Source organism: Sceloporus occidentalis, unplaced genomic scaffold (assembly GCF_023333645.1).
Source record: "Sceloporus occidentalis isolate IW3139 unplaced genomic scaffold, rSceOcc1.0.p SCAF_4, whole genome shotgun sequence".
NCBI classification, from domain to species: domain Eukaryota; kingdom Metazoa; phylum Chordata; class Lepidosauria; order Squamata; family Phrynosomatidae; genus Sceloporus; species Sceloporus occidentalis.
This window is the reverse complement of record NW_028316984.1, coordinates 156506322-156526339: the sequence shown is the minus strand read 5'-3', so window position 1 is coordinate 156526339 and position 20018 is coordinate 156506322. Positions and strand designations below refer to the sequence as shown.

Here is a 20018-nt window from a genome sequence, read left to right as displayed (position 1 = left end):
CCTCCATATTTGCAGCTTTGATTATTCATGGATGTGATGAATATAATAATAATAATAATAATAATAATAATAGGATTTATTTATATGCTGCCCAATCACTGGGAATCCAGTGTTCTCTCTAGGAATATCTAGGTCCTCTAGTGCAACTCTATGGTCAACTTTAAATAAAAGGAATACTCTACTAGGCATTTGTAGCTCCTCCAGTGCAGTTCTACGGTTAGTATCTGTCAGATGTTGACCACAGAGTTGCACTGGAAGATCTAGAGATTCCTAGAGAGTGTTCTCACAGGTAAAAACATGACATCTTTCTTATTTGCGGTTTTTCCATATTCACGGGGCTCTTGTGCCCCTAACCCTAGCGAATATGGAGGGACAAGTGTATAAGAATGCATACACACATTCATTCTAATTCTAATTCTTGTCTCTAGTAAGAAATGAAATGAAAATTAATCTCCAATGTGTTACTTGATACTGTATGTTTTATGCGGGTGCGCCATATGCAGCTTTCAGCATATGCTGAAAGCTGCGCTGGAAGAGCCCATTGTTCGCCCAGGAAGAACACATGCCATGGGCGTGAGCTCCATTACTTTCTATGGGGTTTCAGCATATGCTGATTTCCCCTTAAGCGAAGGGATCCGGAACAGATCCCTGTGTAAGGGGAGGGCACACTGTAATTGAAATGTCACCAAATATTTCTATGTCACAGTTTTAAAAACAATTCAATCTACCGTGTTTAAGTTGTACTTACAGGATTTGACTTCATCTCCATAAGGTTGTCTAAAATACGTGTGACTGGAAGATTCTGCAGAAAAGAGTGTTTTATGACAACTGTAGAAACTGTTTATCAAATGTGGTTTAGAACAGAAATAGGTACAGACTACCAAAGCACATATCACTGAAGTCTAGTCTTATTTGTTAATTAATCTCAATAACCTACTACATCTGTCTCTTGCTATATACATACAATACAATTCAAGTGTCATTTACTAATGGTTGCTCCTAGGACAAAAGGTAATTAAGAATTTAAAGCTATTTAAATAGTACAATTTAAAGAAATTACATTACCTTAAGAAAACACATTGCACCTGTTAGGGCAATGCTAAAATCAATGTCTGAAATCTCAAGAGCCACCATCTGCCTTCCTAAGAAGCTCCGCATATACATAAAGGTGTTCTGTCTGGGTTTTAAAAATATTGGGAGAGGTCCTACTCTGAGCTCCGCCACAATTGGAAAAATGACAGATCCAGATAAGATAGAGTGACCACTTCCAGGGTTGGCCTCCTTTTTCTTGTCCTTCAATAACAGGCAGACGTTTTTATTCAGGGAGATATTTGGTATGTAAGCTAGTCTGTTCTGAAGAGTGTTTTAATTGGTTGGGTGCTGTTTCTAATTGTATTTTGAAAATATTTTATTTTCGCTGTTAATACAGATGCTATTTTTGACTGCATTTTGTTATTGCTAGATGCCTTGAGTGTCATTTTTAGTAGGAATGTATGCTATAAATGTAATAAACATAACAGATTCCATTGCCACTAACAATCATTCTGACAACAGGGGCACAGAAAGCATGCCTAGGCTGCAGAGCAGAGATGGCACACACAATGCTTCACAGAGTGTCTGGCACAGTACTGGCTTTGTCCTTTGGTTCTATTGCAATTCTCTTTCTTAAATTTGCTAGGAGGTACATGAACTGCTCAAGTGTTACCCCACAATTGAACCAGTTTATTAATCCCTGACATCCTCTTGTAACAAATTTTAGAAATCTCTAACCTCAAGAATAAATGCATATCTGTTATACTATGAAATATCATTGGTTTTAAAAACTAAAAAATGAATATACTTAATGTTAAATATACCTGTTGCTTTAGTACTAAATTCTTGACACCTTCCATCACAAACTGGGATCCTGTATTCATGACACGTGAGAAGAGGCTGGAACAAAGTAGACATCATGCTTGATTTAATTTGCTTTCATGTACTGAACAAGTAATTATGATAAAATGAACTTTAAAAGCTAAACAGCTTTTAATTTTAAAGGGTGCAGAATTTATTCCAATATTAGAGGGTTTTTTTATTTAGAAAGATGCTTTTACTTTTATATACTGCTTGTTATATTCTTCTATAGTTTTTTACTTGTCCCGTTGTGGGACTGAAAGCAGAGGGCAGGCTATAAAGTATAAGTAGTAGTAACAAGTTGTATTTTGAAACTCACCCCAATGACTTGGCTGCACTGTTTCCATAGGTAGCTGGAGCTGAAGCCATTTTGGCAAAGGCTCTGCAAAATATACAAGTTAACATCAACAAGCTTAACTTATTATCATCACTGCACTAACAAATTTTCTGTTCCTATGCATGAAACATCCAGTTTTAAAACAGTCATCTGAGGACTGTTTCACATCTGAGGCTCTGATTTCACATCCAAAGGGCAATTTTGCCAGTAATTAACAAACAGATGCACGCACATACAAACATTGCAAACTGCCTCTCCCTTTTCTGGAAAAAAATGCTTCAGTATTGCAATCTACCAAAGTAATCTGTTCCAAATATATTATAGTTAAATTTCTGGAGACTGTGCAAAGAATGAAAAATTACAACACATGTAAATCAAGATGGTCAGGACCAAGAAAAAAAATATTTTGGAAATAAATAAAAAGTTCTCAGAAAGACCATTAAGATAATTGATAGAATGATCTCTGATCTTTAGGCTGGAACACACGGCCCCCAAAAGCCCACTTCTGGGTGTCACCGGTCTGTGGTGTTTAGACGCCACATGTCCCAATGACGCCAAGAAGCCAGCTTCAAGCCACCCAGCTGCCCATATGTGGTTGGCTTAATGACGCTCTGGCGGTGCAATGTTTACATGCCGTATGCAGCCAGAGCATCATGAAGCTGCCATGGAGTTGTGGCAGGGCCACTGGTTTTTCCCTGGCTCCTTTTTCAGCCAGGTTCAACGTGGATTGGGGCTGCGGAGTGTGTTTGCCCCATCTGTCTTCGGAAGGGGCGCCTTCATGTCGCCCCTTCCAACCCATCTGTTTCCCCAGGTAATGTAAGATGAACAAGGTAAGAGAAACCAATGACAATTCACCTTAACTTTTCAAAAGCTCCATAACATGACTAGTTTGGTTCAGAAATTTTATATTCAAAAGATATGTCTACTATCAATGTGAAATTACCAAACTTGGCTGTTTGTAGAAATGTGATGAGGCCACTGAGCAGAGTGTATGAGCTCAAAGACTAAACCTTACAGCTACACTTCAAACCACTGACTTACAGAGAGTTAGTTTCTAGTTTTTTTGGAATAAAAAATTGTTCAGATGCACAGGTATCCTCCCCCACCCCACCCCCACCCCTTTTTAAATGAATTTTAAAAAAGATTAGATGCTGGCTAAACATTCTCTTTATCCTTTATTGAAAAGAACAGAAGTACTAGGAGGATAATCATTTTCTGAAATCAGCAGAAATGGACGTAGATCCTGAATAGAAGGGATGGGATTGTGCACAAGCTTCTGAAATCAAGTAGCGGGAGTAGAAGGAAACCAGCAGATCAAAAACAAAAAAACAAAAACTCAACCCTAACTTCTCCTTGTTCCTACACTTGAGAGACCCATTTTGTAGCTGAACAAACAAATCATAAAAATTAAATCTAACAACTATACTCTCTTATCTTTCATTATTCCAGAAATGTTAGCTTTCCTGGATCCCTGGGAACCTGGACAGATATTATGGAATTGCTATGCATTCATAAGATTCTGTGTATTTTACATTTATGGCACTTTTAATTCACATTACTGGTCACTCTTTCTCTTTCCCTTGAAGTCTCATGTGTCTTATTTGGTTAGAATGTACATAACTGGCAGAAATAATTTTTGTTTTTAATTTGTTTAGCAGCATGCACAACACTAAGTTAATGACAATAATAATTTCAATGCTTTAGCTACATGAGCTGAAAGCATTAGGAGCTTGAACTGTGCTAAATGATAAGGATTAGCCCACAAGCACTTTGTCATCCAACAAACATATACATTAGAACTTTTACATCCTGTTGTTAGTCTGTTTTATATGCACAGTCTAGCCAAAGATGAGACTGCTGTCTATTAACTATTAACACAGACAAGCTGTGCATGAAATACTAGAATGTACAGTCAAATCTCCATATCGGTGGGCTGGTGATCCACAGATTTGGCTGCCAATAGATTGCCATGTCCCATATTATTCAATGGTAGCACAAACGTGGACGCACCACCACAATTATTTTAGAATATGTGGTATGACCATCTGCGTTTTCTGACATCTGGGGTGGAGGGGGGTGAACCAAATCTCTGGGGATGGGTATAATGCACTGTATAAACTGTCCACAGGTTGCAGGTTCTCTATTACTCTAAGACAGTGTACCCTAACTAGTTAATAGATGATACATTAAATTCTACAGAAAAGCTATGACACATGTAAGATTCCTTTCTGAATGGTGCAGAGCAGCAATCCACATCACAATGGTTGCTTCCCTTTCATTCTGTTAACCATCAACTCCCTCATCTTGCTCTCTGGAAACCCTTAGCACCTTCAAATCACACTAGTTGTCTAAATCTAGTAATTCTCTCTCTACTTGCCTTTTCCCTTACTTTTAATCTTATCCTCTTCCAAAGGGGGGAGGGAATTCTCTCTCTTCCACTTTACCATTTATTCTACACCAAATGGCCCTGGCAGTGACAGATCTAAGCAAGATGAAAATAAATGGACTCATTTGTGAATTCTAACCTGCAGTTTTTCCCAGGAAAAAACAAGCAGGTATCCAACAGAGGCTCACCTCTTGCAAGACCAGAAACAACAGGGTAGACTGGAAAGAGTTTTACATGGGGGTGCTTGAGACAGAGTTGATGAAAATGCTGCCTATCATTCAGATGGGCGCTTGTTTGCACACCTCTGAAAGATGTACCTCTGCAAAAAAATTCTTCTCCACAAGCAAGAATGAGAGTGGAGCTGGTGGTGTGGTCTCCACAGACATAGACAAAACCACAAGTTGTACTCGAGGTGAATGACTTAAAGGCAGTGAAGTTTAAGAAAGGCAAGAAGATGACTTATGAGCTGTTCGACAGTGGAACAGACTGCCTTGGAGGATGGGAGGATTCTTCTTCTATGAATGTCTTACAACAACACAATGGTAACGAAGACATTGCTATTGATGTGGTTCAAAATGAGGCTTATGAAAATTTAAGCAATGTTCATTCTGCTGGTGTCAATGTTATTTCACAAAAGAATATGAGGAAATGCAAAGCAAAAGAGAGGCATCCATAAGATGTGGTAGTATCAAATAAAAGAATGTTAGAAACTGGTCAGGCAAGAGGTGAATTTCAGGCCCTGGAACATTCAAGACTCTAAAGAGGAAAAGGTGTTACCCATATGTTGTGGATTGCTCCTTCAGTCATCCAGAGAATGAGAACTACTCTCAAATACAGTTGCCCCTCCTTTTTTGTGGGGACTCTGTTTTGGCCCCCTTTGCGAAAATAGAGTTTCACTTATATTCAAGCCCCATTGGCTTTAATATAGCTACAGGCATATGGGGGGTGGCGCCCCCCATTCATTCTCCCTCTGTTTGTCCCTTTCACATAAGTGAGGGACGCAAGTCTGAAGACCACAAGAACAGAGGGAGGACTATATTATTTCAGAAGACTGCAGGCTATTACTGCACAAAATTTTAGTCACTTTAGATTTAGCCAAGTAAGATGACAGATTAGATAAGGAGGATAAGACCATGTATAATAGGATGTGGGAAGCAGCTTCAGTACTGTACTGAGAAAGCTAGGAATAAAAATAAAAATAGAATAGAATTAAGCCCTTCCTCCAACGATACGGAAAGATTTGGTACACTTCGGAGTGGGAGGCTCTGTGGATCATAAAGTGTTTGTTTAACGTATCACAAAATGCTACTTCCTGGAAAGGAAGCAATGGAGAAATTATTATTGCTTTTAATGGATAGACCAGTGTTGGTTTTAATTTTGGGATCACTAAATCATAAATTTGACAATAAGTGAAATACTACTTTCTAGAATGAAAAGTAATCCATAGAACATTGCTGAGGGACATGAAATAGCTGGAATTCAAGTGTCTGGGAAGCAGAATCACTTTTGTTTTTGCAATCTACACTGCTGTTAATTTCTTCCTCCATGTTCAACCACATGTGCCACAGACCTGGGCATGAAAAATGGCTTAAGAGGCTATACGCGAGGCTGAAATAATTCTTTCCTGTAAGTGTGCAGAGCTTTGATCCATTGCACCTCAAAAATGACTATGTATTTAAGTGCAGCCAATGTTACACAAAAGTTGGCAGTAAATTTCTCTCTCAAGCTTTGTGATAAAGTGGGGTCTGAACCAAACTGGGGGGGGGGGGGGATCAGACTTAGGTTTTTTGCAATACACCATTTCATTGCTTTATAAGAACAAAATTAACTTACTTCCATTGTTTAATGTAGTTTAAAGGGTTAAGATTACACCCTGCATCTGTCAGTGCTTTTTTGTACTGTTCCAAATCTGCCTGGAATCAAACCAGAGATTTTAAATTTGTAACAAGTTTTCTAAATGAAGCGGTGAACTACTATTTTAATTAATTTATTGTAAATCTAATATCCTGACTCCAGGGCAAAGAATATAAGCAAATGTGCATCAACTTCTAAAATACGAAAATAACTGTGTTCATGTTAATATATAACATTTCATTAAAAAACAAAACATATTACTGCAATAGTATGCGTAATATATGTGAATATAATATGGTGTAACAGAATGGAATATAATATGATGTAATATAATTTGTATGATTTTTTGATAATATTGCTGTAACAGACTAACAAAGCTGACCCTTCAGAAATAGTTAAATCATTACTAAGAAAAAAACAAAACAAATGAACCAAAATATTATCTTGTATATCATCATGTTGCAATGCCTGCAATTTTAGAGAAAATTGTTTATGTATTTATTTAATCTGCTTTCAGAACAGGGACTCAAGGCAGCAAACTTTTCACTAAAAGAATTACATACCTCAGAAGGCAGCTGTACAGAACTTATGTAATAGATAAGAAATAGGCGCATCTTGTCTTCTGCTGTTCCAGCTGTAGAGAGAAATTTTTAAATCTATTTTCTTACTTCTGTGTACTAATGCAAATCGGTACAATTACATCACATGTAAAAAGTTCACAAAGAGGTAGTGCAGAAAAAATATTTATGCATTAATAAGCAAAACACTCTCAATTAATAAACAAAAAGCTCTCAAAAGAGTCCATCTGGTGCCATCCGGCCATGGAGGGAGAGATGCAGGCCCAGCTCCATCGTGCCTAGCATGGACTAAGAAGATGAGCCCTCCCTCCAGTCCATTTGCCTGTCCAGGAGAGAAGAAATGCTGGACCTGATCCCCTTCCCCACTACCTTTCCCTTCTCCTTTTGTGTCGTGTCTTTTTAGATTGTAAGCCTGAGGGAAGGGAACTGTCTAATTAAAAAGATTGTATGTACAGCGCTGTGTAAATTTACAGCACTATATAAATAAAGCTTACTACTACTACTAATAATAATAATACTAATAATACATACGAAACATATGGATAGCTAAGTATGTAATAAGGGAATCTACTATTCTGAAGACATGGCCAGTAAATGTTGTACACTGACTTTAAGAATTCCCCCCATTATAAATACATACTGTTTCCTTATATAAAGATACCTTGTGGCATTATTTGTCTTTAGATCTATGAAATCTGGTGTGTGTGTGTTTGTATTTCATAGAACATCTATTATTGGCTGAAAGAACTGTTGTATATGGGTAGCAATTATGGCAGGTATGGATTTTTAATTTACTCTTGACTGCAATCATGATCCATTTTACGATTTATATTTAAGACAAAAAGAAAACACAGCAGCAGCCCCCTGCCCCCCAAGTTACAGAAAAAGGTAGATTTAGGTAGTAAAGGATGTCAATATTAAATTAAACTTAAACTGATGAAAGAATTCTAAGATTTCAAGAGTATGTTAGGAAACACAACCTAAAATTTCAAGGAATTCCAGAAAAGTGAAAAAGTTCTTCATCATTTTATTGAAGCACATGGAAGCACTAAAATTCAATGTTTCATTTTGGTTTAAAATCAGATATAACAATATTATTCTATTAAACTAAAAAAAAACATTAAAAATCATTAGAAGAAACTAAACAAGCTAAGCTTCTCATATTTAATTCCAATGTATTAAAATGAAGAAATGTTATTTCTACAAAAGGGCACATGCAGATCATTACTACATCAGAGCAGCAGGTGTTAATGTCTATCTGAATAATGCTTCTTAAACAGCACTATGATATTAGTCCAGCATAAGGGGAAATAAATGCTTATACTTCTTAGTGTACATCTCCCAGATGCTCAACAAGCAGCATTTCTGGAAATTAAATTCCTTTTTTGGTTCAAATTATTCCTAGTCAGATGGAGTAACCACCATCCAATTTCAGTGAACACTATAGCAGAACAACCCAACACTATACTATCAATGAATTCACCAATACTAGAAACTCTTACTGTATATACTTGTGTATAAGTTGATCTCCTGTATACGTCAAGGCCAGGTTTTGGAGCCCAAATTATGGATTTTGATATGACCCGTGGATAAATCAAGGATAAAACTTAGGGGATGCCATTTCCCACCCACTCTACTCAAAGGGGATGGTTCCTTTTTTAAATAAAAGTTAACAAACAGTATTAACTATTATCAAAACAAAAAAACTATCCCCTTCTTTGAATGGAGTGTTGAAAGGTGACAACTTAATGCATCCTGGGAGAACCTAAAAAAAATCAGTGACTCCCTCTACTTTCTCTGCTGTGGCACTGCTTCTGGCTTTTTTGAAAGCCTGGGCTAGAAAATGTCAGCAGTAGCAGCTTTTGGCACTTCCCCTCAAAGAAGTGATGAGGAAGCAGAATGGGGTTCATGTTTCTTTTATGTTCTCAAAGGATGGAGTAAACTCTTGCCGTTTGCCACTCTGCTCAGAGAAGGGGAAGGTTCCTTTTCTGATGAAAGTTAAGATACAGTACTTATATTGACCCAGGAATAAGTTGGACCAGGTTTGCTGGGTCATTTTTTTACTAAAATTTCTAGACTTCTAAACAAATATATATAATAACAGTGTAGATCAAGAAGATATACTATCAAACTTGACCCTGAGAGCTTAATAACACTAATCACCAGAACTGTTTATGAACAGAAAAGAACTTTGGTAGAAATCCAGTATTTACACCTACCATCAGGATCAGAAATCATGTCCAAAAGTGATTTATCCAAAGTGGATTTGCTCATGATTTTTTCTTCATATTCAAAATATACGTCTAGTTTTCTTGCCTTGTAAAGAGAATTTTGTTTTGTTAGGATAATATAAATATAAGTAGATTCAAAAATAATATGCGATTAGCTGTTGTTGATGAAATTTGCTTTTTGGGGCAGTTAATTGATACTATATATCAATACATATAAATACATTGTAAATTATTAATACAACCACCACTTAGGGTACTATAAGAAGGACTGAGGATTAACTCCGATATTACTCCCGTTTGTCTACTAAGAATAGTGACTGACCCAGGTCAATAAACATGGACTATTGTAGCCGCATCATTCACTTTTTCGAACAATCAACAATGGCAAAGTAACATGCAGAGAGACCATAAATCACTAATTTGTACTATAGTTTTTTGTGAGTTTTTTGGGCTATGTGTCCATGTTCTAGCAGAGTTTCTTTCTGACATTTCGCCAACATCTGTGGCTGGCATCTCTGAAGATGCCAGCCACAAATGCTGGCGAAACGTCAGAAAGAAACTCTGCTAGAACATGGACACATAGCCCGAAAACCCCCCAAAAAACTATGGATGCCGGCCATGAAAGCCTTCGACTTTACACTAATTTGTACCATTTATATTTTGTTTTTCCTATACAAAATACATAAGGTTTCCAGATAACCATCTGACTACTCATTACAGTCAGATCTGCCTATCTGTAATGTGACTACTATATCAAATGGTTTCAGACCAGATCCTGAAACATGAACAACCAATGGTTTTTAATGTTATACAATATTATTATGTACACATGCATACTGTATACACAAAATAAGTTGCTTAATGCATAATTTGGTTGATTGGGGATTAGTCAAAGTATATGGTGAAAAGCAATTTAACATAAGGACAGGATGAATCCCACTTAACATTCAGGAAGAGCACTCAAAACACAGCTAAACTATTCAATATTATACCTAGAAGCACCTGTTCAGAGACTATTTCAAAAAGTGAATTGAAAGCTACTTCCTCAGTCTTTTCTACAGTCAGAAGACAATACAACTACACCAATTTAATTAAGCCAAAATGGACCATCAGAAGGGTATGTGACCATGAGAGGGACTGCATGTGGCACAAGCCTTAAACAAAATTCACTTGGAAGATACAGTCGGCCCTTCTTATACACGGATTTTTTATACACGGATTTAAGCATACACGGTTTGAAAATGTTCCAAAAAAGTATAAATTTACCTTGATGTTCCATTTTTTATTAGGGACACCATTTTGCTACGTCATTATACTTAATGGGACTTGAGCATACACGGATTTTGTTATACACGGGAGATCTTGGAACCAAACCCCAGCGTATAACAAGGATCCACTGTATCTAACTATAACCACTATAATGTTAAGTGGAAATTGGGTCCCTGACTGGTTAAAGATCCAAGACAACAAATCTTCAAATATCAAGTATCCACAAAAACTAAATTGCAACCCAGAGCCTGGCTGCAAAGATATATAAAATTGCTTCTAACAAAAGCCCAAGGGTCTTATCCAAAGCAAGGAGAGACACCTCATTTGGAAGATACTAGTTTTTCTGCAATCAGTGCAAAATCTAATCTATCCTTTTCTATGTTCCAACATGAATGAGAGAGAAGTGGCAAATTTCTGTTACTATACTGACATCCTATGTTAGAGCAGTCTTTCTCTAATCTTCAGAAGCCTATCAAATTATTTGTTCTCTTCCTTAAAATAAATGTGGGAGAAAATTAAATAAAGACATGAACCTGCATTATTGCTTTTGGAAGTCATTTTAAATCCATGAAAAAAATTAAACAGAAATCAGAATCACACTGATTAAAATAAGGAAATACTATACTCTGAAACTATGATCATGTGCTTATTGCTTATGTTTAAGTCACACTGAAACCAGTGGGAAAGAAAAATGCATAAGTGTGCCCAGAACAGCAGTTCTAGATTGTTTCCAATGAAAGCATGGCCATATTTTTTCCCTTGAATCTATCAAATTCTGGCTACATTTCTGAGCTGCCAAACTCTTAATAGCTTAAACAATTAACCTAAAACAAGGCTTCATTTTTTCTGAGCTTTACTAATAAATATTTCCTAATCCATCTTGGGAAATATTGGTGTTCTCCTTCCAGCGCTTTACTCAACACTGAAATATGCCAAACAACTGCCAGGACCCCTGAGTTGTGATTAATCTCAGAGTTCCTCTTGCTGTGCCTTCAAAAATGATCTAAGGCAATGTGGAAAGCAGCTGTAAACTGGACTTAAAATTTGACTATTTTAGGGAATGATTTACAAATTAATTTCTACAAAGCAAAAATTTGCACACCAGGCTATGTTAACAGTATACAATGTAAGAAACATTTAAACTAGTAAGTCTCTGAGTCCAGTCTTCAAAGTTCTATTGAAATCAAAAGGTACATAGGTTAAATTCATTCCTGTCCTGGCTGCAGATGAAAGGGTCTTTGATTCACTGGTGCTTTCAGTGATCAGAAATGGCAAGGGATGTAACCTTTATATAAAAATGTGGAAGGTGACACATGGAGAGGAAGAAGAAAGAGAAATTTACGAAAATACCCCCCCCCCGCCCTTTCTAGTAATGGAAGCCACTGCTAAATCAATGAGTTGTGAGCACAGGGTCACAACTGGATACTACCCATATTGTGTTTATATTGTGCACATATGTCTCAATCCACATACGCGTTCCTGAAGCAGTATTGCACTGTTGAAGCAGATTTAAGAGAAGACATAGTATAATTCAAAATCCACATGCTTCCGAGTGGGAAAAGGATAGTCTGTGGGCCATTCCAGGTCCATAGGCCATTTCTGAGGACCCCAGTAGTAGCAGGCACTGTGGCTTGTTTGGCCAAACAAAAATAAATAAGAAATCAGCAGACCAGCAACAAGAAATTAAGTTCTTGATAGGTTAAGAGTTATGTCAGACGCTTATAAAACTGACTACATATCCCTGTCCCAAGCACTGAATTGTCAACAAGTAGATCCTGGTCATAGGTCCCACTTGGCGGGCCCTGCTGTACTTTTTATTTTCCTTTTTTTGGTGTCCAGTTGATGAAACATAAAAGAGATTTCTTTTTCTTTTAAGAATCTTTCATTTTAAAATCGAGTGCATACTTATCATTTATTCTACCTCAGCAGTGTCAAAAGCATCTGATTCTGTAAGGACATCTGACTTTGTGTCTTGGACGGGGAAGACAGTCAACTATGTAAGTATTTCCAAACCACATCCTGTCTTGGAGTTTGACCGAAGGCCAATATGAAATGCGGCTGTAGCTGCCCTGCCACCACCTTCCCAGAAAAGGAGGTGATTGAAAAATAAATAAATACAGGGTCAACTTTAACTACAGCAGTAGTTCCCATGGAAATGCTGCACTGTTATTCAGTTATCTAATAAAATCGTAACAAAATGTTCCTTTTCAAAAATGGCTGGAAAAGCAATATGGTAGTCACTTCCAGAAAAAAACAAGTGCCAATAGTATGTTACAATTTTAAATACATATACTATGCTAGCTATGCAGATTATAGAAGATAAATTTATAATTTTTGGTTACATAAACTGAGTTTTTGCTGTTTTCAAATTTCAGCTCATATACAATTACCCTCAGTGAGGTTATTCATAAAATTCAGTAGGCTCTTTTCAGAATTGAAAGAAGACATTGGATTATTTATGACTGCTCTCATATTTGTAAAATTTATTTACTTGATTTATTATCTTGCCATCTTCCAAAACTAACTGCTCTCTTAGCAACATCATGATATATGGACCCATTCTGCTGGCCAACCATTTTTGGGGGGAAAGGGGAGGGGTTATTGCTGTCCAAATCACAGCAGCTGAAAGTTGACCAGCTTTAAAAAAGACAACAGCAAATTTCCTCATCCTATTAGATCAAATGTAAACTGTGGTGGCTGTTTCAGTTCTGTAGCTGTACTATTTATAACAGGTGAACAGCAGGAATATAAAATTCTGCATGGCTGTTGACTGCAATTTGAATTATTTATTTATTTGTATTTGTATCCCGCTCTTTTCCCAGGACTGGGACTCAGAGCGGCTTCACAGCATTAAAAAAATAGTACAATTAAAAACTTTTTTAAAAAAGTACAATTATGGAATCTGGACTCTGACATGCAATCACTGCATCACTCAATAATCATGTGAATCTAAAATGCTCATAGTTTTAGTTCTTGGTTGAAATTTAAAAAAAAACAGGTATGCTTGTATTAGGTTGCAAAATGGGTTTATGGCTGAGAAGAGATCTGAAGTAGTTCACAATCTTTACTCCCAAGTAGCTCTTGGAAATCTTGAAAGATAATCTGCTCAGAAATCCATAGTGAGCAGGCTAGAGTCTCAAAGGTCAGGAAGTGTGGCTGCTTTACTTGGCACATTGTTGTAGCTCCATATAGCAATATCTCTTCTTTATGATTCCCCACCCCCATAATTGTTTCTTTACTATTCTACCTACAAAGTCCATGTAATGAAAAGAAATTAAAAGCAGAATTACATGCTTCTTGAAATCATTCTCAAAATGCTGCATTCAAATGGTATCAATTTGCTAAAGTAAGGCTCTCTAATCCAGCAGAAGCTTTCATCCATGGAAAACAAGGTGTTTCAGATGACTCTCAGTTCCTGTGGAGTCCCTGTGCCACATCCACCTTGCTATTCTGAATGGTCTCCCCAAACTTACTAAGTTGATAACAGGGCTGCAGGGAAGAGAGAATCATTAAGATCACCTGTGTGCTAGTTCTGCTGACAGAGGACTCCAGGGGTTCAAAGAGCTTTTAATCAGCCATTGGACAACCAATGGAGACCACCAAATGCATTGAAGATTAATATAGTTCAAACAATTGTCGACTCCTTAAGGGACTGTTCTTGCAGTCTACTGCATCCCTTGACAGAATGGATGCCTCATGATTAAATAATAATTTTTTTACTGAAATATTTTATGTCTGAACAGCTCATTAAGTAAAAAATTACTAAGTTTCAAAATGTCAATTTTTATACCTTTATATGTTCCAGAACAGCTGTTGCTACATTTGTATGAAGATCTATGAGCCTCTTCTTTTCTAGAAGTTCTGGAAGAGAGCTGAAAAAAATTACATACAAACTAACTGGCCATACTGTGTATTCCAGTTCAGCTCTGCATTCAGTACTACAAATGCAAACACTGATAAAAGCAACACAGGCCTCAAACAGATGGACCAATAGGGCTGCTGTCGGGCCAATGCAGGGGCAGGGTGTGCACATGACGCACGCTCTCGGATTGTGCAGAGGATGCACTGAGGCTGCTGTACGCAGCCCAAAACTGGTCACAAAAGGAGCGGTTTCGTAGTGTTGCTTTTTACAGCCCACTGAGGACGGCAGCAGCAGGTGCCCTCGGGACTGTGGTGTCTGGTTGCTGCAGTCCTGGAGTAATTGGGATGGAAGTGGCCTCTGGCTGCTCCTTCTGTCCCATCTGCCGGAGCCTACAGTCAGCAGCTAAAAATACCTAAGATATACAACAGCACAAAAAACCAATCTTCATACTTTTGTAGCAGCAGCATTTGGAATATGGGAACTGGCTATCACTGAAAGGCCAGGGGACAATTTACATCCTGCCTTCTCTTCACTCATTCTCTCTGCAACAGACTTTTCAAGTGTGGGATAAGGAAGAAAATGGCAACACAAATCAACAGCCACTGAAGGCTTTACAAAATGGTTTTGATTAGAAGTCTCTACCTATACTCCAAAACCTCTTTGCATCTCTGGCAATGATATAAAGGGAAAGGTGTGGAGGCTTGAGAGAGGCCCCACTTTAAAAGGATAAGACTGTGCGATTTCAGACAGACAGATCATTAATAATTAAGACTGTTGTCCGAAACTCCATCTGATCCAGTTTTCTGGTAATCTAGCCATTTCATCCCAATTATGCTGATGCTGTAATATTATGCTCAATGTACAGTTCTTAATTCTCATGCTCCACTGGCCCAGCTACTGTACCATGTCAACTTCCAGCAGAATTCAACAAATTGTGAAAAACATAATAAGGTATATTAATCTGACTTCAATAATCACATTTCCTATTTCCCCTCAACTACAGTTTGGCATCTATGTTACATTACATTAATGAGTCATGTGACAGTTAAATATTAGTGTTATGGTTCTAGTAGGGAGCACTATATGGTTGGTACAGAGGAAGTTCTACAACCACATGGCTTGTATTCCTCTTGAGCCAGTTTAAGAGACAGGAGTCATGTCATCTTTCTTTTATTATGACTGTTGACTTTTCTCACCTTTCTGCAATTTTTTTATCCTGCCTTCCCATTTACAGAACCTTTGTTACCTTAATGCTTCTATTTTGAAGTTAAATCTACAGTTTGTTTTTTCTTTTAAAAACATACTTTTCTGTCCCTTTCTCTTTTTAGCATAACAAATCAGAAATTATGTTGGAGACTTCGAAGTAAAGTAGACAGCCGTTAAAGAGTGGCCTCTGGCTAATCCAGCTGCGATTAAGCCAAGACCATGGCAATAGCATGTCCTGCTCCCAAAGTGGACCACAACCTGCAGACCCAAGCCGTGCCAGCCAGGAGTCAATTCAAATCGACTCCTTTTTAATCCAGTCCTTTGGACCTGAGCGTGACCTTGGCATGGCTTCTGGCTGCTTTGGGAGCATGTGTCATCTAAATGCCACACCCGCAAAGTGGCTGAAAGCCACTTTATTTAGCCTGTGTATTTCAGGCCTTTCTGACCAGTTCATGTTTATTAAATAAAGTTTGTGAAGGCTGGAGTATAGTATGATAAAATGGCATGGTTGCCTTTGTAACCAGAAAGTATAGCAAACTGACTAAGGGTGCATCTACACTGTACGAATAATGCAGTTGGACACCACTTTAACTGCCATGACCCCATCATACAGAATCCTGGGATCTGTAGTTTTATGAGGCACCAGCACTCTTTGGAAGAGAAGGCTGAAGACCTTGTAAAATTACAAATCACAGAATTCCACAGGATGGAGCTACAGCACTTAAAGTGGTTTCAAACTGCATTATTTCTATAGTGTAGCTGCACCCTGAGAAGATGGACGAAGTGAGGCTTCTTTCTTTCTTCACTCTTGCTCTGATCTTTATTTATTTTCTATATTTTTCTGTTTGTCAAGTCTAATGACCGCAAGGCTTTGTAATAAAACTGAGGAGGGGAGAGAGGAGTCAGCAGTTATAATGAAAAAACGTTTATATGACTGTGAAGTCGAAGGCTTTCATGGCCGGCATCATAGTTTTTTGTGGGTTTTTCGGGCTTTGTGGCCATGTTCTAGCAGAGTTTCTTCCTGACGTTTCGCCAGCATCTGTGGCTGGCATCTTCAGAATTTGGCTTCGAGGGGGGCTTTCATTTCTTCAAGCTATTAGATATGACAGTGTTGTTTCTCTGAAGATGCCAGCCACAGATGCTGGCGAAACGTCAGGAAGAAACTATTCTAGAACATGGCCACATAGCCCAAAACCCCCACAAAAAACCTATGTTTATATGACTCCTGCCTCTGGAATTGGTGCCAGAAGATACAACTGATGTGACTGGGATTGCTCCTCTACACATCCAGAAATGAATATTCACTGTGAATAGCAACACCACGTTCTCTGGAGAACTAAGTGTGTTTACAACCAAATAATTAAATGGTAAGTCTTTACCAAGCACCTAAGACAGCTTCTTTAATATACTTACCTAACAGCTGATGTTAGTTTAGCTGTGTTATCAGAAAGCATACTTATTGCTCCTTCATCTTCACCTTCTAGTCCCTGGAAGGAAAAATAATTTCAAAATCTAAATAGGATGTCGTAACTTACAAAAGAAAGAACCCCTCATTCAATTTTACACAATGTCTGAAGAAAGAGATGAAGGTATAATCATTGATGTCAACTGATTATTACTAGAAGCTGTACATTTGCAGACAAAGAAACAGTTTAGAAGTGCTATGAGAAATTCATTTTACATACAAAACTTCTTGAAGTTTTTCAGAGCCACTATCTCTTCTACCTGGCAATTCAATTTTTCATTCCACTGATTTTTCTACATCTTTGTTTGAATCACTTTTGTCCCTGGATTCTGCCTCTGTTTTCCTAGCTCCTAAGAGCTCTTTTAACTCCTTCAATTGTCTATAAGGTTACCCATGTTGTTTGGTTTGTGTGAGGTTTTCATTTCAGTAAAACTGAGAACTTCTACTTTTCTCACAGAATCTGGAATGCAAACAATTGGAAAGTTTAGCTCCCTGTGCAACAGGAATATTAAGGATCATTCCAAGTCATCACATCAGGTCAGCCTCAGCAAAGTCAAGCAAAGTCAATCAGTACTGCAGATTGATTGCCACAAGAGTAATCAGATACAGACTGGATGTGAAGATACTTGCAGGTTTGGTAAGTCCATTTAAATATCATTGCCAAGTGTTTCTATATAGCAACACTCTCTGTATTTTGTGTACATTATATATTTTGTAAGATCTTGTGCATATTTACGAGGACACATTCAGTAAGGAGTATTTTTTACACTTCATTAATTTAAATTATATTTCATCTGGCACTGTTGTGAGAGGAAAGGAGGGTGGGGATGTAAATCCAGTTTCATTCTAGAATTACCAGTATTTTACTTCCAGTACATTTCTTAAAATATCATCAGTTTTTAAAGCAATGAAAAGCTCCAAGAATAATATTTTTAAATTAGATGTAAGCAAAACTTACCATTATGCTTTTAAGCCTCTTGACCTCATCTTCTTGAGCTCTGTAAGATTCTAGCTCTTGCTGAACCGACTCTGCTACCTCTGGGAAAGGGCTGATGAAACATATTGCATACCAATGTTTATATTTGTATGATTAATAATCTGTATTGTTCAACACAACTTTTCAAAATGACTTGTAGTTTTTCCATAATGTATTCTACATATTTTCATGTTACTGAGTAGTAGTAGTAATATAAACTAAAGCAAAGTAACTTGGTTAATTTAAATATGCAACTTACCTTCCTTTGTGTTTCTGCCAAAATTTATCAGCTGCAGTTAAATCATATGACTTTTTATTTTTTTTCTTTGGTCTAGCACCTGCTGGAGAATTTTCCATTCCTGAAGACTCTTCCAAAATAACTCTGTTTAAATGAAAATCCTGAAAAAAGGAAGATATTTACTTTGTGTAAAATATTGGAAAACAGAATATTGCTAATACAAAATTAGCTAATACAAATAATTATTACAATGAATGTCAAACTGTAAAGCAAGGGAAATGAGATAAGGTTTCAGTTATATATGACATTCTTAAAAACAAATATTCTTAAGGGCAACAGTAGCACAAAAATATTATTCTAATACTACAAAATATTATTTGTCTGTTTCTGAGGAACAATACGGTATTTCTAAATTTTGCCTCCATCCTCTTTTGATCTGTGAATGGCTATGTAACCCAGACTAATTTTGAAGATGGAAGGCAGGTGGATGTGAACAAATAACATGGGAATGTCTAATCTGCCCTCGCCCCCCCCCTCCCCCATACAACTTTCTGTACTTTTACAGGCTCTCAACCACATTCACTGCCTTTCTGTGATCAGAGAAATCCAGTTCTCTGCAGATCAACTTTTTTACTGGTAGCAATGGTAATGTTATTACCTAAACAGAGGAAAGTGCTATAAATTTGTGGTTGAAATCCTGTTCAGTTCAGCATGGCACAATTTCCCTGGGGTGCTGAGAGGAAAACAAAAACTGATTTATGTGAAATTAATATTTATGGAATCACTGCTCTAACTATTTTCCCATTTACAATTTAACTTTCCTGCAAAAGGAATAAAATGCCCCCCAAAGACAGTGCATTAACTTGGTGATATATCATCCATAATTTTGCTAAGCATAATTCACTGAACTTATTCACTTTTTAAAAAATAAATAAATAACTGAACATTTCTGGGATGTACTATTAACTCTCTTTTAAAAATTGTTCAGCAAAAGGTTTTAAATGAACCACACTCTAAAATTCTGGTTTCAGAACCCTAGTTTGTTTAAAATTTAACTATATACATTTTCCTCCAATAGTTTTTGGTACATATATGATCATTGTTGTGTCAGTGGGCTGTGCGCACATAAAACTAATTTGGTTGTCAGATAGCTATAGCACCTATGGCTCACCTGCCCCGCCTTTGGATTTGTATTTCTTATACTTAGAAAATGTTTTGAAACTTGACAAATATGACAAGTTGCAAGATGATCTATAAGGATTTTTGAGACAGAAGAGATGAGAAGTGATTTATTTTCGCAAGAGGAAAAGTTTGATAAAAAGTTTTGAGCTTGGCCTTTGTCAAACAATTTTTCTGTACAAGTTGAGTATCAGTTATCCATAATTCCGAAATCCTGTATTATTATTAATATTTTTAAATTTTACAATACAAATTATTATGCTTTCTTCATACAAATATATGCTTTAACACTTTACTTATTTTATACTATATATATCCTCAGTGCACCCCTTCCCCGGAGCCATTCCCATCCATATACTCCAACCAAAATTTTATTTCATCTTGTGAAGGTAACTTTCCATCTTCTTTTCTTAATACTTTTTCAATAATTTTTTTCCATATCTCATCAAAATCCTTTCTTTTCCATAATCCTTTCTTTGCTTTCAATTTACATGTTAATTTATCAGGCTGAATCCAGAGAAAAGTGAGGTACTTGCCATAGGTT

General features: G+C 37.0%; 1 protein-coding gene across 2 annotated transcripts in view; it reads right to left on the bottom strand.

Moving 5' to 3' along the window:
- SCFD1 (sec1 family domain containing 1) overlaps nucleotides 1–20018 on the bottom strand; it is a 59028-nt gene that overhangs the window by 7958 nt on the left and 31052 nt on the right. Inside the window, exons 11-20 of one of the 2 annotated variants that reach the window (XM_089522053.1) lie at nucleotides 18317–18456; nucleotides 18040–18130; nucleotides 17030–17103; nucleotides 14339–14420; nucleotides 9268–9364; nucleotides 7034–7104; nucleotides 6450–6529; nucleotides 2213–2275; nucleotides 1857–1932; nucleotides 749–802 (exon numbers count right to left, since the gene is read on the bottom strand). In XM_089522053.1, coding sequence (XP_089378179.1) covers nucleotides 749–802; nucleotides 1857–1932; nucleotides 2213–2275; nucleotides 6450–6529; nucleotides 7034–7104; nucleotides 9268–9364; nucleotides 14339–14420; nucleotides 17030–17103; nucleotides 18040–18130; nucleotides 18317–18456 — 828 coding nt within the window. The remainder of the gene's footprint in view (nucleotides 1–748; nucleotides 803–1856; nucleotides 1933–2212; nucleotides 2276–6449; nucleotides 6530–7033; nucleotides 7105–9267; nucleotides 9365–14338; nucleotides 14421–17029; nucleotides 17104–18039; nucleotides 18131–18316; nucleotides 18457–20018) is intronic. The other variant, XR_016280984.1, reaches the window with a different exon arrangement.